The sequence below is a fragment of the Phalacrocorax carbo genome, chromosome 6 (genome assembly GCF_963921805.1).
Source record: "Phalacrocorax carbo chromosome 6, bPhaCar2.1, whole genome shotgun sequence".
Taxonomy (NCBI): Eukaryota; Metazoa; Chordata; class Aves; order Suliformes; family Phalacrocoracidae; genus Phalacrocorax; species Phalacrocorax carbo.
Genome location: NC_087518.1, coordinates 59,380,290 through 59,407,387, shown reverse-complemented (window position 1 = coordinate 59,407,387; position 27,098 = coordinate 59,380,290). Strand labels below are relative to the sequence as shown.

The 27,098-nt window shown below is 40.6% G+C and overlaps 2 protein-coding genes across 8 annotated transcripts in view; both read right to left on the bottom strand.

The window, feature by feature from the left end:
* Positions 1 to 373: 373 nt before the first annotated feature.
* On the bottom strand, positions 374 to 7,850 carry LOC104044899 (holocytochrome c-type synthase). Of its 2 annotated transcripts, none has more exons than XM_064455551.1 (7): positions 7,691 to 7,850; positions 7,226 to 7,372; positions 6,364 to 6,512; positions 5,600 to 5,748; positions 3,955 to 4,074; positions 3,051 to 3,137; positions 374 to 2,795 (listed from the first exon to the last, which is right to left on the bottom strand). In XM_064455551.1, exons 2-7 carry the CDS (start codon positions 7,338 to 7,340, stop codon positions 2,597 to 2,599), a joined length of 819 nt encoding a protein of 272 aa, XP_064311621.1. In that variant the 5' UTR covers positions 7,341 to 7,372; positions 7,691 to 7,850; the 3' UTR covers positions 374 to 2,596. The 2 variants fall into 2 exon arrangements, with proteins under 2 accessions (XP_064311621.1, XP_064311622.1); XM_064455552.1 differs by lacking the exon at positions 7,691 to 7,850 and adding an exon at positions 7,502 to 7,584.
* Positions 7,851 to 11,212: 3,362 nt separating this feature from the next.
* Positions 11,213 to 27,098, bottom strand: part of TLCD4 (TLC domain containing 4) — a 45,891-nt gene continuing 30,005 nt past the window's right edge. For all 6 annotated transcript variants that reach the window (XM_064455544.1, XM_064455545.1, XM_064455547.1 and 3 more), the window contains 4 exons: positions 25,754 to 25,812; positions 23,805 to 23,899; positions 21,530 to 21,603; positions 11,213 to 18,113 (listed from right to left, as the gene is read on the bottom strand). In XM_064455544.1, coding sequence (XP_064311614.1) covers positions 17,798 to 18,113; positions 21,530 to 21,603; positions 23,805 to 23,899; positions 25,754 to 25,812 — 544 coding nt within the window. In that variant the 3' untranslated portion in view covers positions 11,213 to 17,797. The remainder of the gene's footprint in view (positions 18,114 to 21,529; positions 21,604 to 23,804; positions 23,900 to 25,753; positions 25,813 to 27,098) is intronic.

Here is a 27,098-nt window from a genome sequence, read left to right as displayed (position 1 = left end):
TACCCAAACCTAAAAGAAAAAGCTCCATGTTTACTTCCTTAAGTCTTACTGCTTGTAGAAATGAGTTATTTTCATTTACACTTCAAGGATTATTTAAAAAAAAAAAAAAAGTCTTGCATTCCCCTCTTCAGAAGTTACCCAGACTCAGGATTAATGTATTTATTGACATATGCTCTTATTCTGAGAGCTGCTGGTTTGGTTGGCAAACACCTGAATTTAGTCCTTGGGTTTTGGATCTGTGTTCACCTAAATAAATGACCAGCACCTATGCAATGATACGATTAGTTGTACCAGACTGTCACCTCTTATGACACATGCAAGAGCCCATCCTAATAATCCTTACAGCTAAAAATATGATCACCAAATACCAAAGTTAAGAAAAGTACATTTATTTGATTCTCCTTTTTGCTTGATGACGAAGTAATACATTTCGTTAACAGTAGCACAGAAAAGAACAATTTTGAATCTCTGCAAGAAGGAACATAACGGAAGATGCGAACGCATGAAGTGGCACCAGATTTAGCAGCAATTACAATTTCCATAACGTGCTCAACATCACGCTTCCAAAAATCAACAAAGCAAACTCGCTCTTTTGAAGGTTCTGAAGCTCTCCCTACACTGGTGTACCTTTTCCGTATTTAGTTGTGAGAAATACAGGATTCTGCATATATCAAGGTACCAAACTGTACACATAAACTGACCAAACAAAAAAAACCCACCCCAAAAAAGCAGCAAGCTTCAGTCATTACTGTCAGAGCAGAGAGGAGCAGCTCCTTCATTATCAGATACACTTCATACAAGCTCACTCACTTCTCCTGTATCTCATATTGACGTTGCCTATTCAGATGGATTTTTTTTTTCCCCAAACTATTTCTCATTTATATATATGTGAATCACTAAAAAGGTGAAAAAGGAATGAGGAAAGTGGACAGGGGTAAGAGCGTGGTTTTCTCTTCAGATTTGGGACTTCTGGGTAATGTTTATGCCTTCCATGCAGGACAGTTGCCTCCAAAGAGGGAACGTTTGTCTCCATTAGTACCTTAAAGCATGGAAGCTTCCCTGAATAATTTCCCATTTAGAGAAAAATTATTTGACTGAAACACTAAGGGGCTTTCCCCTCAGGGGGGAAAAAAAAAACAAAAAGGAGAAAAAAAGAAAAAACCTTCCAATGTCAGTTAAAAATAACTGCTTTCAGAAAATGAATGTACAGCTGGTTCCCAGCTAAGGCTGTGAGGTTTCGTGAAGGAAGCTTCTCCCATTTGAGAAGCTGCAATGTGATACTCTTACTCCTTCCACTCCCAGGCATTTTGCATGGAGGACTCATTTTCAAGAGCTATATGTGCTGAAAGGGACACATAATTTAAATGTAGGGATATGCAGCACCTGAAATTTTCCAAGCCATGCAAATTTAAAGCTATTACAGTGGAAGACTTACAAAAAGTTAGTTTCCCTTACTAAGCACAAACATTAATTAAATCTTTAAGCCACACAGCATTAACATGCATCACCCTCAGAAAACGCTCAAATCAGCCTTATTTCTTGGCACTTTTGGTACCCTTGTGACCAAGGTACGTACACATCTGTAATGTGCCTCACTATAATCACCACCTAGAAAGGTGTATGACTGTGCAGTCACACACCCTTGTGCGATTCTGTATTATATAAAAAAACACGCTATGGTACGGATGATGAAGCCAAATGCAAAACTACAGATGCACTGCATGACAGTTTCTTTAAATAAGGCTTAATTCTGTCCTGAATGACGAGAGACACATTAAAGACATGAAAATACTAGAATAGTTTTCTTACATCAGAAAACAAACCTTTTAAATACTCAAATAAATAGCCATTAAATATCAATTTTATCTCCTTTTAGAAATGATGTTTTAAAAGTAACCGACACTCATTTCCTGCTTCTAACAGATGTTCTTCTGTTCAAAGCTACATTGCAGATTTAGGCGTGAGTATACTCTCCTTTTCAACCTAACATACCTTTAAAAATACTTGTGCTACACTGTACTTCCTCTAACAGAATAAACTTGACTAAAATTTTCTGAGGAAGCATGTATTTGAGCAGATAAAGTGCCCACGTGAAAGCAAATACATGGCTTTATATAGTTAATAAAACATGCAGTTTGAAACAGTCTAGATCTTCTACCCTTTATCCATCATCTAAGTACCCAAATAGTGTAACTGTGAAATCATTTATGAAATTTCCAGTTTTCACTATTTAAGCAATACTCCAAACTCCAGTCAGAATCAAAAATGTTATTTGACGCAGCACTGGAGTCATGAAATGAAAAGAAGGCAAGCTTACGCAGAATCTGTGACAAAGTAAGAAAAGATTTCCCAGCTCTTAAGAAAATTAAGATACATGTGTTTGCTACTATACCTTTATTATGTCATTCAAAACACCACAAAGCATCGCTGTACTTAACAACGGATTTCCCCATCCTCCCTTCCCGCCCCCAAAGCACCGTGGTGACGATGAAAATAACACCAGTTGAGGCGAACTTCTGTTTCAAGTCCTAGTATTCGCTCATCCTTAGCCTAGGAGGAAAGTGGTTTACTTTTCAACTACACACCACAGGAGCAGTTACGAAGTCCACCGCCACCAAGCTACCTTCATCCTGTCCCACACGGCCGAGAGAGAGTCAAACGCAGGGCGAACATCCAGGATGGTGAACTGGTAGTTCTTATCTACCGCTCCACCATCGTAGTAATCGATAACGTATCGCACTTCTTTTCCACAGCGGTCAACAATCCAGTCGTGTCTGTCAAAGGGAAGTTCATATCTGGAAGGACAGACAATAGACCATGCAGATATTTTAGTAGATATTATGAACCTGGGAGAGGGAGTGGAAGTCCTATTTAAGAAGATTTATTTATCCAGATACTCCCATAAGATCCCCCCTAGTACTTCTGTCTTCTGGTAATTATAACTTGCAATTCCAGTTCTAAAGCATCTTAAAATTAATTCTACACCACGTTTTCAGACACGCCTCCCCACCTCCCACCTCACTGGAAGACCTCCTTCCCTGCCCACCTACCCCATCCACGAACGTATTCTGGCTCTTGGTGAATACTCCTTCGCTTTGCCTCCAAACCGCATCAGTGCTGGTCCACACGGGCATTCCCTGGGCACACAATTGAAAAAGAAAGTAGTTTTTACCTTTTAAAACAACCTTAAAATGTTTAAACCGCTATGGCAATTTGTTTTGGTAACAGAAAAACCAAACAGGAGAAAGCGCAACAGTAAAAAATTAATAACAAGGGATCTAAAACATATTTTTTTTCTTTTAAAAGGTTTGAAGAGTCTCACGGTTTCTGACAGCACTTTCTGCTGGTGTGATAAAGTACCTTTGATACACTCCACACCATTGTTCTAACTTATCAGCAGAGCAGTGCTCAGCAAACCTAATCCACAGATTTAATAAAAACCAGGAAATCATTAAAGAACAGAAACCCATCATCCGAATCACTGTGTAACAAAGATTGTGGCATTTCAGAGAACAATTCCTACATACAGAATCCTTAGCTGGGCTGTCTCTTCTAGGAACAGAGCCTATACTGACTGAAGAAGTGACACTTTGTTTTACACCAGTCACTTTTAACCAAAGTTTACATCTTATACCTTTTTGATAATATAAAGATTTCAATTAAATAATTCCCAAATAGATACAGTAAGAAGTTAATTTCTCCAAATCCACGTGACACACACACACCACCAAAACGCTCATCAGTTTTAGCAACATCATAATTATTCTGTTCTAGTTATGCTCTTCTGGATAATCTTCCTCCATATTAATCAGAACGCAGGCTCCTACAAGACCGTAACTTTTGAGATGTATCAGCATGAGAACATTTCTGCAAAAACTAAAGAGACATTCTACTTTCAAAGAATTACTAAAGAGCTAAACCAAAGGATTTGCTTTTCATTTTATATGTACGTACACAGCATGAAGAGCTTCCCACTTCAAAATCTCCTTCCAAGCTTGCTCATTATTTTGGTTGTGAATCTTAATAATGTTGGTCATGTCTTCACCTGTTATGTCATCATCTTTCCACCTCCACCTAAAAAATAAGAATTTGGAAACAGTTTACGAGCCTTATAGCATAACCACCCCACCTTCCTCAGTCCATCTGATGGGCTTTTGAACCAAGAGATTTAAGGTTTTATGCCAAGACACAAAGTATGAAACTTCCAGCTCATTTGCTTAAGCATCTTGAGAACCAGTTCATTTTCTGTGTTATCACAGAGATCCACAAACCCTAGTTAGCTATATTAACAGCTTAACTGGATCAGACAGTTATCAGAGCGTGCAAACATCAGCACATCCACAGCATTCGTAAAAATGCTTAGGAAAAATCCCACTTGCATTCCTAATGCACAGAAGTCCTGTATTCAATACATTCCACATACTCTTAGCAATGCCTTTCATCTCTCTGACCCTGCACCACGACTACGTGCGTGCTTCCTTTTCAACAGGCGTGGAACACAGTTAAGTGTTTACAGGATGAAAACTTGCATGTTCAATATAGACTGCTTAGGACATACTGTCTTCAGAACAGAGCTATGGAGATGATCAGGGACGGAAGCATCTCCCTTGTGAGGAAAGGCTGAGAGACCTGGGTTTGTTCAGCCTGGAGAAGAGAAGGCTGAGGGGGGATCTCATCAATGGCTATAAATACCTGAAGGGCGGGTGTCAGGAGGATGGGGCCGGGCTCTTTTCAGCGGTGCCCAACGCCAGGCCAAGGGGCCACGGGCACAAGCTGGAACACGGGAAGTTCCCCCTGAACATGAGGACAAACCCCTTCCCTGTGCGGGTGCCAGAGCAGGGGCACAGGCTGCCCAGAGAGGCTGTGGGGTCCCTTCCCTGGAGACATTCACCCCCCACCTGGACGCGGCCCTGTGCCCCTGCTCTGGGGGTGCCTGCTCCAGCAGGGGGTGGGACGGGGTGAGCTCCAGAGGTCCCTCCAAACCCTACCTTCTCTGATTGATATGTAGAACAACGAATTATTATTGTCTTAATAGTAACAACCTTTAAAGGTTATGTTTAAAGATGACAAATAATTGCGAAAGGATTAGGAAACAGCAGCACAGAAGGTTTTTTTAGGCCTCAGGAGACATTCATCATTCAGTTGGATCTTGTCTATACCAAGTTTTTGTAAAGACTGAAAACATCTACATGTCAAACTATTTTCACGTTTTTAGCAATTCTGCAAAGTTAGAAATTCTCACAACCAGACAACTTTTACTCTCAGTTTATAAGATTAGCATGAAGCTGATGGAGTTTGAAAGCTGGCAGTCATGCGAAGTTTGTCTACGCCTATGCACTGACTTTTAAGAAAATTTTCTGAGCTAGTGGTAGTTGCCTGACATCGCCTACCACCTTGCTGATCACTAGAGGAGGTATGGCCTTGGAGACCAGCTCACCCTTTAAAATAAAGCTGTTTATAAAACCAGTCATTTTAAAAAGAGCTAGTTAATTATTTCCTGCTTAGAGTCCACAAACTCTTAAATAATATCAATGAATAATAACTAATGATATTAATTCCTGAATTTCAGGCTCACAGACTCCATTCACAGTGTATTTACCCTTTTCTTAGCATAGCATTCCAGAACATCTGCTCCGAAGGGTAGACCCATTTCTTGTCAGAATGCGCTCTGGGAATGGAAGATTCTTCTCTAACGGTTGACAACGGAAATGGCTGATCTGGGGATGGCTGCTGATTAGGAGGCGGCATCTAGAAAACAAGGAGAATCAACAACAGAGTATGAGAACTGGTTTATGTTATGGTGTTTCAAAAAAATCATAGCATAATCAATCAGCTGCTACAAAGATCAACAAGTTCAGCCTCTATTTAAGTCCACCAAAATTATCTTTCTCTTTTGCAGTAGAACAGTTTGCACAGTTTGCCATCTGAAGACTAAAGGAACCCTTCTGCCTTAACTTCAGCTTTCAGAAGAGCAGTGCTTTTTGTAAATCAGAGGAAATCTTTGAGAGTTCTCTGAATCAGAACTTACCCGTACTGCTATTACACGGAACCTAACACCTGCTAGTGTGGCATAAAAACCACGTGTGTTTTTAGTTATAAAAACCCTAACTAAACCAGAAACAGATAGCAAAAGATATTTACAGACTGGAAAACCAGCTTTTATTTGAAGAAGAGAACGCTGAATAAGATGTAACTTGTTCTATACAAATCTTTGCATATAAAGTAAGAAAAAGCAATGTTAAAAATTAAAAAATAGTTATTTGCCAGAGCTTCCACCTTAGACAGTGCCACTATTTACATTTTGCGTATAATGTTTCAGAAGAAACAAAACTGAAGAAAACATCTGAAATAAGCAGAAGTTACCATATTGCTAGGATCTATGTCATCCTTCACTTGAGATGCACCGGCCTTCACTGGACAGGCTACAAATTCATATGCTCTTTCTTGATGTGCAGGAACATCACCTGTGTTCTCAGTTCTATGATCAGGAGTCTTCATGTGCATTGGGCAACCTGAAATACAGGAAATAATTGTATATATTTTGCTACAAAATGAAAACTCTAAGGCATGACAGGAATCGGAAAACACTTCACTGAATGCTCGTATAAATACAAACGGGCATTTTACTTTTTCTGCAATGGTTTCAACTGTTCTCCTTCCTGCATTTTAGGACCCAGCACCATGGTAAGATCTAAGCCTCTTACGCAGTCCTTGAAGGCTCATTCCCCACCCTGTGCTGACCCCTGCACCAAACTGTATTTAAGATTTCCACAGTAATGCTAATCCAACACGTGTTGACTGTGTCCACAGAAGAGCTGATGTCCTCCTTCTCCAGACATTCATCTTATTCCACCCTACCGCTACCCTTTTCCAGATGCGTGCTCTCTAGCGACAACCACCTGCTCCCAGCCAGCGTCTCTGCGGGGGCCCCTGTGCCTCCTGGACCCTCAGCACCGATGGGAACAGATCTGCAGGACCCCTGTGAAACACGGGGATCAGGGGCAACCCACAGGTTCTACAGCAAGCACCCACTGTCTCGACAGACGAAGCAGCCTGCAAAGCACCAACTCCTTTGCGTGAAAAGTTACTTGAGAGCTATTTTTGTTAATTGAAAAACTCAAGTTTTTATTTGTATAACTGTTTTTCTTTTTTTTTCCCCCAAATATTTTGTCAATCAGTTTTCCACGTGAAGAGTTTATTTCATTTAGGTTTCAAGGATAATTACCACTCATTTTTTCCTGATGCATAGGACATTCTGAAGGTGGAGACGCCGTCCGATGCTGCTCGGATGCGTTCGGCGACTGACCTGCAGCAGCCGGGGAGGACGCAGACAAACCCATGGCTTCCGCACGCCGGCTCTGAGATCAAGTTTCTAAAGAAAAAGAAGCAGACGTTCGTAATAGGGAACTACAGGGGTTATTCATTAAGGTGACTGCACGTACAGCTATGTTGCTACATCGTAAGTTAAAAAATAAATTAAAAACCGGTTTAAGTCACAAACCTCCAGGATAAGCAGAACGCCCCAGGGCTGGCAGCCCGTAGGTCCCCGCAGGTGCGGCCCGCGCTCGCAGCCGCCCCTCAGCCCGCCTCCTCACGCCCACCGCCCGCGGCCGCCGGCAAGGTCAGGCCCGCCTCCGCGCCCAGACGGCCCGGCCCGGCCCCGCGGTGGGCGCCCCGCCTCGGCACTCACCAACAGCTGCGCGGCCGCCTCTTCTTCCTCCTCCTCTTCCTCCCCACCTCCTCCTCCTCACCTCAGCCCGGCCCGCGCCTCTGCGGCCGGTACCGAGAGCAGCACGACGCCGCGCCTCGCGAGAACGCGGCGCCGCTCGGCCCGCTCCGCGCCTGCGCACTGCGCAGCGCCGCCGGGAGGGGCGGGGAGGCGAGGCGGGAGCGCCGCGAAGGGCGGGGACGGGGGCCGCCTTGCCCGCTCCCCTCACGGGAGGAGAGGCCGGCCGGCCGCGGCCCCCGGCGAAGGGCGGCTGAGGGCGCCGGCCTGACCCGGGAATACACCCCTTTTCTGCACACAGTTAACGAATGCCAGAGCGGGGAATGGACAGAGGGCGCCGGAGGGCTGCTGGGGTTCATTTACGGCACGTTTAATGGTACAGAAGTTGTTTCAAAACCTGCCAACAACGTGATTTTTGTGTACTGAGGCTCACGTTCAATCCCCGAACAGCTGTGTTAGCATGAGGTACGCGTGACCTGAGGTCATGGTGTGGTTTTGTTTGTGAAACCATTATCCCTTACAAATGCAAATAACTTTTTTTTTAGAAAAAGTATAGAAAAGATGCTTAACGGACAAGCAGCATGAGTCAATATTGTAAAGGCGTGTCCCTTCCAGTGTTAAATTCACGGAGGTACTAAGTTTACTTAAGATGTTTTTTAAACACCAGTCAAAAGTATCACATCACTTAAATATTTACTAAAAATACTGCTTTATTTCAATGCCCGGAGATGCAGTTTAACTACCTGCGTGAAATAGTCTGCGTAACACCGCAGCTTGAGGATTCAGAAAACGGCACTCATTTTGCACCAGAGCAAGTCAGAGTGCTTCAGTCCTGGCCCTGCTTGACTCAGAGGTGGGAAGATGCAGCTGTACAGCGAGTACAAACCCTGCCGGACTATTTCCATGTTCGTCCCACACCGGGACTCTTAATAGGCTGTCAAGTGCAAAAGGCAGGTGGGGAGACACAAGACAACATTGTAAATATACAATTGGAACTGATGAAAAAACAATTTTTACTAAACATCCTATTTCATCGCAGCAATTAAAAGTAGGGAGGAATTCAGGCTTTAAGTGGCCCAGTTATTACATTAACTTGGGATGAAGGAAATCCAAATTCAAATCTGGGAGAGGGGTCTCTTGCACCCTCTGTATGTATTTTGGTGTAAAGAAAAAAAGTGAGTGATTCTCTGCCATTTATTTTGAAAAAGATCAGAAAGATTAATAGACACAATTTCTAAACCACACTGAAGCAGTGCTAACATGCACTATTTCAAATTTTAAAACTTCTTTTATACGTTCCTCTCAAGTGCTTTTAAGAACACAATCACATACCGTCTTTCAGAACAGGATCTTTCTTATTAATGAGGTCATTGCCATTCAGTGAGAACACAACATAAAAATACAAGTACAAAGCAATATCAAATATCCATCCTTTCACTCATTTTTGCCCTTTTAGAGTCTTTATTATGTAAGAGGATATTGTTTCCTACCCTTCCTGCATGCAGGAATTATTAGCACAGCGTATTGAGGACCTGGAGTTAGGAAAGGGGCACCATGTCACCAGCTGATTCTCTATTATGTGCCTTAGAAAACATTTTGATTGCCTCCACCGGTGCCCAGGTTTTAGGCATATCTGGCTTTGCTGAAATCTCCAAGACTGCATTCACAGTAACAGCTGTGTAAGCCAGCACTAAACAAGATACAACCTTTTTAGCCTTCGCTTGCTGCGCTTGACAATGCAGTTTAATAATAAGAGCCTCCTGTGGACCAACTGACATCTCTGCTGCCAAATATTTCAAGGCAGTGGCAGAACGACTCTAAGGTAAAACACATTTTCTCTCTCTGACGGTCTCAGACGGGGAATTGGTTCTACGCCCTCCCCTCGAAGTACACAATGTTGCCGATGTCAGGATGCTGTCTCCCCGCTTTCCACCACCACGCCCCACCAGAAGCAGCAATTCTACTCCTCGTTAGCCATTTTATAGATAATAGTTTTTACCCTTCCAAAGATAAGCCAAGTAGCAAATACTTTTTCCTCGATGTAAAGCATGACAAAGAACACCAAGGTCACAATCTCAACGAAACACACAACCTGCTCTTAGGTATATTACACTGTGAACTCCAGAAAAGCAGAGCAAAATAATAAGATACTTGGAACAGTAGTCCACCCTCTAAAAAATGACAGATATTTTTTCACAGTGTGAAGATTAAATAAAAAATGAAAAAAAAACCCAACCTAGTGCAGAATTATCACACCAAGACAAGTACAGAAAACAAAGTTTTCAGCAAGAACACAAAAAGTAATCAAAAAAAAAAAAGAAAATTAAATTTAGGAGAATATGAAGAGCAACGTTGCACCAGAACATGACAAAGTAGTGGATGTACAAAACACTTTCTATACCCTACATGTTAGGGAGAGGTATGTTTCTCATACTTTAAGCAAGATTTGTTCGATTTGTCAGGTTAAGAACGGCTCACTGGAAGGCGTCCCTCGTTCCCAGCCACGCTCGGGCCTTCCTTTCCACCATTCAGTGTTAAGAGCTGCCTGGTGCCAACCCGAAAGCCTCCCACCAAGCCCCCATTGTCCTTCCTCAGGCAGTCGGAAAGCTGACCTATATAGTGCCTGACCCCAAGTAACGTTTCCAGACGTTCCCACTCACTTCCAAACAGACCGACAAGTTAATGAGTAGTTTTCTAGGCTAACAGTGTAAAATTGGTACCCTAAGAATATAATTTACAAGTGGAATTAGATTCCCCTTAAAAGATAACAGGGAAAAAAAGTAAAAACCACTGGAATGCTTCTTGTTTTCTTCTAGTAATATAACCATTGCATAATACCAAAGAAAACTCAAGCACAAGCAATTCCTGTGTTTGGAAGCCAACAGATAAAATATAAAACAGCAGCAACTTCCTCTGAGGATGCCCAGAGGAACCTACAGGCTTTACCACCCAGTTCGTGGTTCCGAGGCGTACGTTCACTGCGCATATAGAATCCAGGAATGCCATATTAAGGAACTTAATTGGCCGCCTTAGTATTCAGTGAAGGACTGCGTCGTGCATCACATTTATAATGCACTGAGAACAGTAGCTCTTTATCCCTAGAGCCTTCAGACAACCGTCCAGCTTACATCCTGAAACGTGCTGTTACAACACAGTGTGATATAATTCTACCATCCAAGTTTCTCCTCAATACACAACAAAAGTCATAGTTTAAGTTACGTTCCTGGCCCTAGCGATGGCGTACATAGAATTTCACCCTTTAAAAGTCCAAGCACCTGAACAACGGTGTGGCTCAGACCTCTTACTCCCTCCCCACCTTTTTTTAAATACAAAAAGCTACAGTACAAAATTTCAATCTACTGTGTAAGGCAGTTGTTTCTGAACTGAACCCAAAGAAAACTGTTCTTTCATGATGCATTCGCTACAGGTACATAACCACATAACCAATTGCCTTATTAAGAAAGAAAAATTCACAGAATAAGAAACTGCGTTCCTTTCCTTTATTACGAAGTACTGATACCTTGCATACAACATGCAATTTATTGCTTATTGACATTATTGCATATATCAAAGGGAAGAAAAAAATAATCAGCCAGTACCATTTTATGCAAGCTCCTAAACTGTTCAAACAAAATACAGAAATGCTTTACAATATCACTGAAATGCAAACAAATAATTCAAAAAATTTTCCTAATAAAAAGTTAATTTAAATCCATAATACTTCATCATTCACCTTACTACGACCAATCACTTTTATCACTGATCTGCGGAACTGTTACACTGCATTTTTAAGGTCTTGTGCCGTGGTAAGGCTTGCTACTGCGGTCAGGCCATATTACTATCTGAATTTAATAATGTGATCCTGACATTTTGTGACAATATTAGTATTTACTGCAAACCAGATTGTCAAGATTTACCAGAAATCAGGCAGGCAGAATTTAGTTTCCATCCTTGCTCTGCATGTGTTAGATATATTTGTCAGGTTTCTTTTTAGAAGGAAGATTATATAAACATTTTTGAATCACAGGCTCCGTTACTTCTGCCTAACCTGTAACTCAGTTGTTCCCAACAGTCTTTGGAATTCGGTTTTCTATCAGGTTAGCTGTGCTTACATGCTAAATTATTCTACGTACATATGTATCTCTAGATACTAAAGAAAACACTGTTTGGTATATGCATGCTAGAAACAAAGCCAAGATATTTGGATGTGTGCATATTAAGTGTGCAAATTATATAGCCGAGCTCATGATTAGCCCTTTTCCTCCTTTCCCCCTATCCCATGATGGGTTTCTCCTGTGGAACTGGTGTAGGGTTACAATAACCAAAACCAGTATATCCCACATTGCATTCAAAATGTTATGTTCTGTATTACACCTTAGTATTAATATTCAAATGTTGCTTTCAAACCTAGCAAATTTTTAAAAAGACTGAAATTTAAAAACTTAGGAGCCAAACTGACATGCAACATGTTCCACTTGGGTGCAGAATCTCATATACTTAAATATTTATAGGCTCATAAAAGCATGTCCTGTCCACAAGACAAGTACAATGTTCGACATCCCACACATAGATTAAAAATAAAGATACACTACAGAATATTTCATTTGCTTTTACATTTTCATTTTCAATCAGTAGGAAGTTATAAATAGCACACTGAATCATTATAGGGTTGATACCAAGCCATGCTGAACTCTTCATAATTCACTCTCTTGAAGACATTTCCTTTACATTACAACTAGATTAAAAATGTATATACATCGTCATAACCAGATGCCCTCTCGGTGCGGGACATCACATCACACGACGAAACTGATCTCAAAAGAAATTTTGCCCAAATATTTCTTATACCAAACGATACAATTTATTCTTCATAGCTACCTTCCATTCTTTACTGAGCTATAAAGTGCTTGGTTATTATAAATAGAGCAAGAATGTCAAAGGAGGTAGCTAGTAGAGATTTGTAATGGATAAGAAAACTTACCAAGTGTTACCACCTAAAAGTATGATTTGATTCTTAATCTCCGATCTCTGAACATCCCAAGCAGCACATTTTTTCATCTTCTCTACCATAAGAAGAGCTTTCAAGTTGCTTTCAGAAAATCCTAAGACCTTCACCTGCCCAACAAGGAGGTTCTACCCGGGTTTGGATGAACGTTAAAGTTCATAAATATTGATCGCTGTTTCCATCTGATGGCTGTCAGGATCCCAGCAATGAAGCACTGTTCTTTTTCCAGCTGTCAGATATGCTCCACACATACAGACACTCCACCAGGAACAAATCCTTTCCCGTGAAGTTCCTTGTAGCCAGATAACGATGTCATACAGTAGGCTATTAGAAACAGGAAAGAGGGCTGCCCATTCTTTTCAAAGTCTTCTACGCTTGCATTTTTTCATCTGAAAATTCTCATCCCTTTCTATTTGCTTTATTGATGGCGTTCACCAGCAGCCAACGCTGCACCAGAACCTAAGCTGGGGTAATTGTCAAGCAGCCCTTTATTTTCCTCTGAATGGCTCAGCAGAAGCATCACAAAACAATTTTACAAACTTGTCTAGTAAATGATCTTTTACAGAAAGTTTGTATGTACGTACGCTTAAACACACACAAGTCCATGAGAAAATGCCCTCTTCATAATGGCAATCAACAACAGGTAACCCATTTTAAACAGCTTGAAAATTTTGAAGACTAGAGCTTCATTTTCCACCGTGAACAGAGACACAGAGCTACCTAGACCTTTCTGCTATGCCTCAGTCCGCTGTTGTCCCAACCACAGCAGCAGGAAGACATCTGGATCTCTATCCTTGTGTTCTCAAAGTCTCCTCCACCCGATCCTCCTCTTTAAACCTGCCTGAACGCATTTGCTCGCTTGTGTAAGCTTTTACTCTTAGGTTAATGTTAGTTCTACAGTATGAGTAATCTTCTCTCATAATTTAAGTAAAGATGGAAGCAATTCTCTTCCAGACACTGTAATCAATTTAATTTTTAATAAATTTTCATACAAAATTTGGAATTGTTAAAAATTTTTATGTATAAAGTCAGCTCCCCTCATTTTCCTGTGCATAGGATATTTCTCATTATCCAATAGATTTTCTGTTTTAAGCAATTACTGAGCTCACTCAAGATAGCATGTCTTTATAGAGGTAGCGTAGGCTTCAGAGATGTAATTCTTACCACCGAAGTATGCACACAGATAACCCATAAAGCGTCTCTGTAGCGTAAGGCTCTCGACTTCACTGAAATCCACTGGAGCGCTCACTGAGAAAACAACTGAAGTACATTTCCTCTCTGCAAGTCCTCTGTTCACAAATCAATTATAAAAGCAAAACTTGACCTACCATTCCCCTGTAGTGGTTCTGAAAGTGGTATTTACTCATCTTTTGATGAAAACGTAAAGCCATAAAAAAGGGAAACTTGTATTCCTACACACAGCCTTACCGGTACAAACGGACTCTCCCATGATCGTCGTGCTAATTCTATGTCACCTGGTACCAAAGAATATAACAGAAAAGAAAAACAAGATAACTGAGCATTTTTTACAACATTAACTCCTTCCGTTCGATATGTCCACGGCAAAGACACCTTGTGACATACCAAGAGTCTGCTGTTACACTAGACAGTGCATCCATTAAAAACAGAAGTTTTAAGCCACTAATAAGATATTACATTCTAAAGGTAGCATTTATTACGATGCTACTTATCATGCATTTAATTTTTGCATTAAAAAAAAGAAAAGACACGAGTTTGCAACATTAAATTTCATCAATATTTCACCACAGTTTTTAAATTAATAAAGTGCAATTGAAGAATGGGTGCTGCAGCTATCTAATTTGCTGTATTATAAGCTTGTAACGGCAGGTAAGACGTGCCCTATGCTCATGTATTCAGTATGTCACAACTCTGCAGACTGTTCGCCTCAGTCCTTGCTGAATACACAAGTGTCAATCATCTTTTTCATTAGAAAGTTGTCTTCTGATACACGGTAGATGCATCAGGACATAACTGTCATATATTAAATTAACAAAGTAGAAAATTGAAACCTAATGCATTGCAAAATATCGTTTTAGTTACACTAATTTTGTACAGCAAAACCCAAAATATTACATGTTTTAAAATAATTTTCCCACTGCCCTTCCATTCTGGACTGTTGCCCAATGTGTATTATGCGGGGACAGGGGGGTTCCATCTAGTTTTAACTTAATTTTCTTATAACTTGACTTTCCCTTCCCCCCCCCATCCGACCCAAGTCTACCTAGAAGTGAAGGAAACGGACCATTTGAATTAATGTTCTCCACTGAAAACAAAAAATATTAAACACTGAAATATTAAAGATGAATGCTAAGAAGGGATACATTTCAAAAAGTTTCCAAGACTTATCACCGTAAGAGTTGCACCAAATCAGCTTTTCCCTTATCAGCTTTTTTTATCCTACTTCCCGAATAACAGAAGCAGACTTCTGCTTTGAGACATGTTCTCCAAATAGTTTGAATTTACAAATTTAAAATTTATTTTAGAAAGGAACAAGCTATTGCAAAATGATTCCCTGATCTTGTGACTGAAAAAGCACAAGAAAAAAGTATTTCATTTACACCTTTAAATCATAAAGGTGATAGAGCCTTTGTACATAGCTGGGATTTTGCATTAGATACACTGAAACCACTATTTTAAAAGACACCAGATTCTGCAAATTAGTATAAAAGGGAGCCTGTTTCTTTCAGCAGAGCAGGTCACAGGATCAGCTCACAAAGACTGTGGATTTACTGGTTCCCAAATGAGGTCCTGTGCTCACCCAAATCCTACAGCTAAACAGATTAACTGCCAGCTTTCCCAAGGCATAAACAAATCTATCATCTGCAGGCTTGTGAAGTACGAAAAAGCACACAATTTAAAAAAAAAAAAAACAAAAACAAACAACCCAGAAGTATTAGCAATCCTTGATACGTCCCTGAAGAAGGCAGCACTGGGAAGTGGTTTTGGAAACACGCCTGCCCAGTTAAAGAGCAGAACTAGGCTTATAAAAGCGCGTATTACACCAGGCCAAACGATACCCCCTGATGTCATTTTAACTGGGCAACTAAACTCATCGCAGCCACCTTGGCTGTGGCTTTTCATATATAAAACAGGGGGGGTTTATGAAATTGGTATTATTTCATATATCATAACCATGGTTATGTATAACCATATATCCTTTATGAAAGATCTTTCATATCCACATCGTTCACCATTCATGAGCTGCCAGTGTAATCAAAGGTCTCCCCTTGGAAGAAGGTGAACATTATATTCCTTTCATAGAGGATATTATGATTATATTACACCTATTTCATATATATGTTCCGTATATATATATATGAAATAGGCATTTCAGCCTACGCAGTCCTCTTGGGGTCTTATGGACATCTGATTCCTGGAAGACGGGAACGCTGCGACCCTCACCTGAGAGCAGAGTATCGGGGCGCTCACACCTCCGACTGCAGAGGGGAGAGTTCCTGTCACCCAGCTTCGTTAGAGGGAACAGGACAAGAGGAAAACTAGTCTGCATAGGGTAAATATTTCATCTTTTTGCTTAAAAATAAATTGCTTAAACCGTCTGCTACAATAATTGGGATATGCACTGAAGTACTGAGTGAAAATGGATACTTTAAGCAGATCTTACCAGGAAGTATAACAAATAACAGGTAACGTCAAAAACAAACAAAACAACAGGGGAAAAAACCAGAAGTTAATCAGTTCTAGTTCAGATATGGTTTAAAGTAAGCAAAACAAAACCAAACTACACACAAATACGGCTCTCAAAACCATTTCAAAATAAAATCCAGAATTCCCTCAAACTGTATTATATATTACATTCTAGACTACTTCTAGATGGTAAGATTCCTCTCTGATGGCCTCCGAACCTTTAAGTCTGCAGAAGGAACAGAGTAATAATTGACAAACACCTGGTTTAAAAACACCAAAGCGCTGTGCCTGCAGAAGCGAACTGTCGTTCTACAGAATTACCGTACAGCTTTACACACGTTTGGCACAGTTAATTCAAGAACGTTTTTAGTCAACACCTCAGATTTCTGATGTGATTAACATGGAAAACATGACAAAAACCTCAACACTTTGTATCAAATGGGTCATTTCTGTGATAAAAGAAAAAAAAAAAGTATTACTGTAAGTTACACATCAAATATACAGAAGAATTTTATCTTTTTACAGTTAAACTTTGCATCCAAATAGCCAATGGTTAAAATAAATCTGAGCGGAGTTGCAGCACTTCTCCAAGGTAGTAGCAGCAAAGGAAAAAGCACTCCAGGAAGAATTACGCTGTTTCCACGCATACTAAATTATGAAAAAAATTCCACGGGCAATTTAGGTGTGCTACTGCATGTAACCTAGCACAGCAAAGGTGAATCCTTCCCGTCAAAATCAGAGAATTTTAAACAATTTTTAAGATATCCTGTAATCTTATAATACAGCACTTTAGATAAAATTATTTCATACATTTCCCAAAATGGTTTGCATTCATGTAAGGCAGAACAAAAAGCAGTAAAAGACTCCACAGAATCAAAGCTAAACTTTTAGCTCTTCTTGCAAAAAATTTAAAAGTTATCAAGAATGAAATCTCAATTGCTATTCCTAGAAGAAAACATAGAAACGTGCCAGGAAAATTGCACCATATCAGGAGTTTGGGGTTTTTTTTGTTCTCTAAAAAAAAAAACCAAAGAGAGATGTCAGTATTCACTGGATTTATAAAACACATTGATCTGAGAAACCTGAGTGAAACACTTCGAACACACTGGTGGACAACAAGCAAGTGACCAGTCTGCTCCTTTCTAATTTCAGTAGCTTGTAACTGCTCGGAACGGACCCGTGGAACTCATTTGCGTGAGCTTTTGCTTTTATTCCTCACCGGGCAGGATCCGTAAAGCGTGGCCCTGGGTGTGCAGGCAGTGTGGCTAGGGGAAGAGTAAGGTCAGTACAGAGGTAATACCTTGTTTCCTTAAGAGGAGCATTCCACGGCAGAAATGTGCACTGCTTCAGTGAACCCAAATTATATTCATAGCAGAAATTTCATTTTATGTGTATGATTTCTAGTCCGATTTTCCATTTCTGTGAGTTTTGGCTTCCTCCCGTCCGATAAGACAAATGACTTTGTAGCATCCTTTCGCAATTTTGACCATCCACATCACATTCATAACATCCAAGACAACACTTGAGATAATCCAGGCACTCTGGGCTGCAAATCCTAACCTCTGGAAAGCCTCTGTTCCGAATGAAGAAATTACATGGCTGTAATAGACAGGCATGACGGCGATCCTGACCACGAAGAACACAACTGTCATCAGCACACCATTGACGATGTTGGCCTTGGAAGATTTGGGGTATCCCAGTACTTCAAAAAACCACCTGCAAAAGAAGTGTTCACAGATACCAGGCAGACTTGAAGCCAGCTGATTAAACAAGGGGTTTCTTTCATTTATTTAAATTAATCATTTAATTTATCAATTGCTTCTACCCTTCTCATTTCTAAATTATTGCACTGTGTCCTCGCTTAGTTGCAAATTCTTCCGCTCAGCTGCGTTTTTTCCCCCCCACTTAAGCAGTGTGCAATATCCATTACGTTGCAGAAGAACACGTAGAAAATCTTGATTTGAATTATAAACCAGTTGACAACCAGTGGGCATGCCAGTGAATATCGCATAATACACTATCATTCAAATTCTCTTTTAAAATGATAAATACAAATTTATTACTTGTTACTATAGTTTGCACCCATGGGCTACTATTTGTCTCTCCGAAAGCAATTCCAGTATTGTATTTGGATAATGTAACCTAGATAGAGCTCTGATTTCCAGTTATCTCTAGTTTCTGATCTCCAGTTTCTGACTGCTTCTGGCCAGCCCAAAACCAGAACTTCAGGATGAGGCACTGTAAATGGCACTGGATCATGTCACAGCTTGGTCGGTATGTTATGCAATGAGAATGATAAGTCTAAAAACCCCTCTCCTACTATTACTACTGGCTCATAAGTGGTCTTTAAAAAACAATTCTTGCGTATTAATTCCTTAGTAGACAGGTATAATGGATCTACTGCCTAGCCCACAGAACCTGTGGCTTGAATTCCTAGAAAAAGGAACAAAGAATTCCTCTAATTCTTTATCATTCACACTTAAATCAGAATAAATGCAAGGAAAAATTGTGCAACAATGGCAGGTTAAAGCCAGGACTGGAGGAAAATTACTTTAATCACTGTATTCATTATGGGGGATGGGGAGGGAAGTGGAATAGTTCATTTATTTTCAAGATAAGAGGGTAAAACTATTTAAGTAGCAGTTCTAAAACTGGTTTTAAAAGCCATTTTTTAATTCAATTACCTACAGATTACAACCTGGGTAGTTACAGATATACTAAAAAGATTTGCCAGACATCCAACTCTAAGAGAAATACTCCAGGAATTCACGAAGAGTGCAACCGAGACAATGAAAATCCAGGCGCTCCAGGTGACCGCCCAGCCTGGGAGTGGGATACCTCGCCACAGAAAGACGTACTGGGAGGATGACGAGAGAGACCTGATGTATTTGGTCAGACTAACAATCAGAGCCTGTACTTCCGTTGATATATACAGCACAGATTCCAAAAATAATATAAAAAAAAAGTTTTTCAGTATGCTGCAATGTGCCAATAGAGGTAACTGTTTGAAGAAAAGGTGACTGGACATCTGCTTAGCAACTTCCCTCTCCCAGCAAATTCCAAAAAACAGAAGTCAGTAAATCATAGTTATCATTACAATTTTACCCACCACAGTTCATAATTAATTACACAAAAGCTGATACTAACATTAAAAGATCTAAATGCCTGGCCTGGAGACAACCTCCCATTAGATATCCCTAACAACACAGACAGGAAATCTGAAGAAAATACGACAGTTCTGAGATTAGAATATCATTTTGTATTTTAATAATAGCTCTTTTAGTAATACTAAGAATGCAAAAAAGGACATAATGTAAGCCATTATCATTATCCACTACTTACTGTTTTAAGGGTCTGGTTCTCTTCAAATTTAATGAAAAAAAAGCCCCATTCGTGCACTAATGAGATGACATTCCTTAGTGCAAGGAGGTTTATTGTCTCCTACGGAGATTTCAGTTTTTCTGAGAAAGCAGTAAACGCGGGTATTCACAGACACACGATCTCACCATAGGCATTTTGAACATATCTATTACTTTGAACAGCCAGATGTATCACGGTACTCCCTAACGCCACAGTCTGAAAGGTCAGCACCAGTACGGGTACCGCTGGCACCCAGGATGAATTCCTGTCTTGGGAAAAGTCGGCTGCGAGAACAGCCATTCACTAGGACATGAATTTCAATACAGAAACCTAGAATATAATACCCCTTTTTAAAATTTTCTTACTCTCCTGTTCCTTGTATTACTAAAATAAGTTTAAAGAAGTGTTTTCTTACTCCTCAGTTTCCCTGTGCGCACGGAGCACAGACTACATTAAACTATAATCTCCTACTCAGCTGTGCTTGGGCAAATAAAAGCAACCTCTGGAGAGCTCCGTTATCCCACCCTGCCCTCCTGTAAGTCGAATTTGCCAACCTAGTGCTCAAAAGGGATCTCAGAACAGTCTTTTTTTATTCCTAGAGATCTGAGGAATGCTACAGTCTCATGAAATACTTCAGAGTTTACAGTCACACTGCATAATGGGTAATACTCGGATACCCGTCTGCAGGATTACTGTTCCTATTTGCTGTACAAACCTTATCCCTTCTCTGCCAGACACCTGGAAGAGAAAACAGATGCTCCACACGTAGGATCAGTAAAGTAGAAACACAGCCCAGAAGGTATGGGTGAGGCATACGCACCTGATACACTGAAATATCTGATCCTGCATTGCAAAAAAAAGGGGGAAGAGGAGAGGACTGCAGCAACGGCCCTACAGCAAAGCCTCTCTCCTGAGGTGAGGGCTTCCTGGGGCAAACCCCTCTCCCCAGCTGGGTCATGGTAGCCACAGGGTGAGGAGAGAGGCCACCCTCCCCAGCACACCAGGCAACTCCACCTACGGTACCTGGCATTATCACACTCCTCTTCTGATACTCACAGCAGCAGCACCACAGCCAGAAGCCACGGCAGGCTTCGACTGTCGCTGAGCTGTGCAAAGAGCCTTCCGCCACCTTCTTCTCTGGTCACAAGCGTGAAGATTGACCATTCCAGATACATTTAGGTGCCCTACTATTTTTCTAATTTAAGTCCTCAAAATATTTTCCAGAACTGTTTTTGAAAGTAAAGAATATACATTATATTCTATGTATTCCTGCACCTATGTTAATATTGATCTATACCTGTGCAATATTGCAAATCAACTTTGAATTATCTAGGGCAATGCAATTCCATTCTAGGATTCTGAAGACAACGTTATCTTGCTTCTTTCCCTGGTCCATGATACTAAAGAAAAAAAATCCCTACTGAAAATGATGGTTTTATTATAATAATCAAATGACCACACAAAGGCTGATAAACAATATTATATTTGTGACCTTTTTTGTTCAGTAGTTCCATAAAAATTTGGCATTCTGGATGAAGGCTGGTCTACTCTCAAAAGGCAATCGGGGTGAATACAGTAGTAATACTGTTGCAGCTATAGCAGCAAAAAGTTTTCACAGCAAAAAAGATTTCCACATAGTAATCCTTAGTTCAATATATATAAATCCCCTTTCAGCAGACATTCAACAACAAAGAAACTCCTTCCTAAGCGACAGAAATAATAATACAGATTTAAATTCAAAAGAACTGTGCAAAAATTCCCTAACCACTTACCGCTGGTTGACAAAAGGAGTGGAGAACTCTGCAAGCAGACGGAAGTTTCCAAAATAAGCCAACAGACCTTTGCTCTGGTTCGCAAAACAAAACAGACATACAAAAATCAACAACATAGATCTGAAATCTTGATTCAAGTCTTCAAGTATACACCGAGTGATACAACATCTCAACTTCTTTATTAAAACTGGTAGTGAGCGAGTTTGCCAGCTGTGACCAACTTCCTCACAATTTCAAAACGAGGTTTACTACAAAAGCTGCAATTGTCCTTCAGGCATCTCGAATCAGTAGTTTCCTACTTTAAATAAATCTTTAGAAGACTTACAGTGAGTGGCCGTGGCAAGCTAGCTAGAGAAGACTGGCACAAGTAGTCATAGGTTGCAATTATGATACTATCACTGCCTAAGAGAATTATAAATATTTTGGATTTCTCTGTGTTTCAACAAGCCCAGAGAGGAACACTGTAACCTACAGAAAAATGTCCCTGCATTGTTTTAGGAACATAATTTGGCAAAGCGAAGAGGAATTCCCAGCATAGGGACACCTAAAGGCCTTTCTTCCCTCCTCCCCACCACAGGGAAACCCTTTCCACCAGCTCCGTCGCGGTCCCTGACCTGCCCTGGGTGTTGGAAGAAAAGCACACCCTCTCCACGCCGATGTCCAGATAACTGCGTGGTACATTTACACTGACACATGTTGTAACTGAGCACTTTCCTCCAGGTGACAAAGTACAGCCTATCTTTTGTCCTATCGTTTGGCTACGCTGGAAATAGTATCCCATTGCGCAATGGCTGGGCAAGCAGCAGTTTGCAGATGAGGAGATAAAAAGATTTTGTTAAAAAGAAAAACTCAGCAGGTCTCCCAGGCAATCTATGGCATGTGTGTCATCATTCCTCCTTCCCCCACCCGGCGTGCTCATACCCACTACTGCGGGCATTTCACGTCAGCTCACACTACACCAAACAGAAAATCTGTGTCCTTCATCAAATCAAATTCCATCTCCAAGAGCAATTTTTGAAATAAAATACTTAGGAGTAACTTTCTCTGAAGATAAATGAGAGTAGCACACGGACATCCGAGGGCAGAGCTAGACCCAAATAATAAGAACTGCTTTAAAAGAGGTTCACGCTAACACTACGCTTAGAGTTCACTCCAGAAACATCTAACAAATTTTCTGCATCAGGGATTAGCCCTCGTAGTGGTATTTTCATTTCTCTAATTCACTTTCATCCGTGATAATGTTAGTAGATCTAATTATCTTCAACCCAAAACAGAGTATTTACTGGTGCCCTTTGAACTGTTGCATGGGAAACATGACCGTAATCTGGCATCTTGACACTTTTAATATTGTAAGCCTGGGATTCACATGGTAGGCAGGGGAAGAAATGTGGTAAATGAAGTAAATTGCATTTCATAAGACGTCTTTATTTACTGAATGAGCTTTTCAGAAGAAATTCAGGAGCATTATTCTGGAGGTCAATGGGACTGCTACCAAGTCACACGGGCAGCTTTGAGAAATTCCAGCAGCAGCAAAGAGTAACTAAGTTAGTTGCTTTCTGGAACAGTGTCCTTCTCTTCCCCTTGTCCCTTCAATGCATCCACGCCACAGATATTTATAGGTATATACAGTTAATTACCCACTGTTTCCCCAGCAAAGTAACCTTAAACAAGAAGTCTCAAAGGATCAGTTTGTGTCATAAGTTTGGGGGCTTTTTTAATTAAATTGGAAGGAAAAAATAAAAAGGCAGCCCAGAAAAACCACACCCAGCTGATTGCAGCACATTCACCGGAGTTAAAGATCACTGACCCATGGCCTTGCAAGTACAATCACAAGCAGAACACAACCACTTGAAACCATTTTCTTCTAATTTTCCACCTAAATACTCAGACTTGTGGTTTTATTTGAAACCCTTTTCTTTACAGAAATTAGAAATTATATAGAATACATATAATTACTATGATATTAGAAATATAGAAATTATAGAAAATGTCAAAGTCTCTACAGCAAAAAACTGTGAAGAGTTTTAATTTCAGCAGTTAAAATAAGGTACACGTTTGAAGGCCTGTAACATTGAAAAGGCGTGCACTTACCACAAATGACTGATAAAACCATTTAGAAAGTAATGATGATTAAAAATACAAAGATGCCTTTCACAAAGCTAATACATCAACCAGCGAAGAATTTCTTTTTTCAAACGCTAAGCAAATGAGATCTAAAAAAGCATTGTCTGCAGCCTCATCTGCTTGTTATGTTACCGGTAAATACGGCACTCACCAGTACAAAATAGTAAGCATACAGAGCTGCCAAGTGATGTATTACAAAAAATTTGTCACCAATTGCCTTCCAGTAGTGAACAATAAGCAACAAATCTACAAGAGAAAAGAAAGAATTATAAAGAACAATGTATTACACTACCATTGACCTCAGAACAGTGTTTCTCTAAGTTTTAGAGGTATAAATGCCAACATATGGCATCAGCAGAAACTCTCTGAATTAATTAGCTCTGAAGAGAAGATCTTTATCCTAAAGATTTTGCTGTAGTCAACGCATTAAGCAACAGTATTCTTCCAACAGTCGCCATAAATTATTACTTCCCACATCAATAGGAGTACGGAGGCAATAGCTTTAGCTGAGATATTTTGGAAGGAAAAAGTGGATCCAGAGACTCAGAGCAAGAGCTCACACTTAGGAACCCAAAATTTAGAAAAAGTTATAAAACAAAAAAAAAAAAAAGGGGGTGTGCTACAGGGGGGCAGAGCCAATATATACAAGTACATGCAATAAATGCAGGGATCTGTAACGGGGAACTTTGGAATCAGAAACTAGTTATATTAGCAAATAGGGGAACTGATTACCAAAAATATTTTGCAAGGGGCACCTGGAATAAGAAGCATGTTTGCTTTATTTAATTACAATTGTCCAGTTACTGCAAAAGCGATATAGTGGGCCTGAGTTAATGTTATAAGGAAAGCTTTGACAGAAAAGTTCTTTCTTGTCCCATGACGGTCTGAGATTTCAGAAGATTTTATTTTCTATACCAGAACAAGCGATTTCTGCCCCTGCTTTGTCCAAATGAGTAATTTGGACTGGAATATTAGTGACCAAGGATCCAAATCAAAGACTTTACCCCTGTGCCTCTCCTATCTCCAGTGAGTGCCTTGATCTCTTTTATATTAGCTCTCCTCAGGCAGGACTCTGTATCATCTGACATAGCCACTCCACTTCCTATTAATAATTAAACATCAACTATATAAGGAAGTGAGAGAGAATGAGTGGCCAGGTTCAGGTCTCTGTTCAAAGGCATTCATTAATTCATAATGAAAGTCTAATGCATAATTATTCAAAAATAGATACCAATGAATTTAAACGTGGGAGCTGACATTCTTCTTATGGAAAAAACAGAGGCTTACATTAACCCACAGTTTTACTGGGTGTGCTGATCACCAGATTATCAGTTCCATTGAGGTGAGAAATCTAGCCTGAGAGGTAATCAAGCCCACGGCCCAGTCTCTGACCAGAGACTCCATCCTAACATGAGAAGTTTTTCCTGAAAATAGTCCCAAGTCACAACCAGTTTTTGCTCTGGTAAGTCAGCATTACCCCCACAGACCACAAAAGAAAGCTCCCATACCAATTTTAGTTGAGAATAAATAATTAAGGACACAAAATATATGTAGGGGTAAATGCCATACCAAGAAAATAATTCAAAATTTCCATGTTTTATATATGACTAAATTTTGGCTTAAAATGAGACTAAAAGGTGGGCGGGCAGGATCTTATGGCATCATTTGCCTCAGCACGGACTGAGGGTTACCAAAATTCTTCTGGCAGCATTCTGAGGTCACAGGAAGAAACATATAACAGAGCTACAAGTTGTAGACACCCTGAAGGGACTGAAGGGCTCCGCTCTAACACCTCCTCAGCTGCCTGAAGGACAACACTGAGCTGGAGTTGGTGGTTGTGGTATCAAACCATCATAAAGCCACACGGTGGCACTTCCCCAGTGCTTGGGGAGATATCGTTCCATCGTTCACACCTGCTGGCAAGATCCTGGGATTTCACCACAACCCACAACTCCATCAGCAATTTTAAAAGCCACAGTAGGAACTGTATTGTATACACGTATCACATCTCCAGCGTAGTGGCTCAGTATAAATATATAGACATAGTGACTCAATATAAATATACAGATTGTGTGTCTTATATACATGTCGCATAATTACCAGAAATGAGGTAGCCTGTGGTAATAGCGATATTCAGTTTCACAATTGAAGGGTCACCCCTGTAAACATACCAAAAATACACAGTTACAGCCTTTGTAACAAGGTAATTCGCAAAGGACATACACATATCAAACACACCGCGTCACCTTACTCTTGGCCCAGCAGTGAGACTTTACAAGATTTGGTTAAGAAAGGTCCTAGTCATGAAAACTGATTCCTTTTCCAGCCAGATAGAAGCCACATACTAACCACCCCAATCAGGATTACCCCCTGCCTTGCGGTAGGGACTGCCCCGAGGGCCTTGCTGGAGGCTAGAACTGGAACCCAGCAAGCTGGGCTCTCTGGAAGCAGAGGATAAGGGAGAACAGCCCAGGCAGTGTCTCTGAGCACTTCAGCTGACCCTCCCTGCCTCCATTTTTGTTCTTCTGCCAGTGCTAAAACTTTGTTATGGATCACAAAAGTAGTTTGCTCAGCTGGGGCTTTTCATACTCATAATAGGATGGATGCTTATAGGGATGAACAGAGTAGAAGGAGACATGAATTATTTGCCAGTTCTTTGGAGCCAAGGAATATTTGAGGAGAAATGCTTTTCAGAGTAGTTTCACACCTTCTGTCCCTTCCCTTTTGGTGCCAAACATTTGGCAGGCAAAGCTCTAAGTAGCGCACACACAACTTCAGTTCCTCTAGGATGTTCACCAAACCCAACCTGTGAGTACAGCTCAAGAAAGGGAAGCATCCACGTTACAGCGAGTAACGTTTGTTCTTTCCTCCGCTGTCCTCTGTGCATTCCTGCTTTCAGGAGTCCGTTAGCAAAGCTCTTTTCCTTGGCATAAAGATCATAACTTTCTGTTTAACAAGTTGTGCATCTGATCTAGGTATGTTTTGTGCGTGAACTGAGCTTCAAGTGACAGGTCTACAGATTTATAGGATGTGGACGGCTCGAGACAAACTCGGAAAACAATCTTTGTTGTAAACCTTTCGAGAAAAAGGAACGTAACTGTGCCTACAGCCACCTCCAACACGCAGTCTACCTCAGCTAGAAAGCAGTAAAATGCTATTGCTTAGCTATTTTTTTTAATCCTATTGGAATGAAGCAGTGGAAAAGATTTCCTGTATTATTACAATCTGTTCACTAAATTTTAAGGCTTTCTTACCACCCAAAACTAACTGCTTCCCTGAGTGAGAGGGCAGCTTACAGGAAAACAGAAGGGCTCACAAAACCAGAATTCTGCCGTTAGGTGAGGAAAAACATCACCAGAAGAGCCTGGAGCTCACTCCGTCTCTTAAGATGGGCCACAGAGGCTCTCATAACTACAACTTGAGACAGGAACTTTTTTCTGTGGCT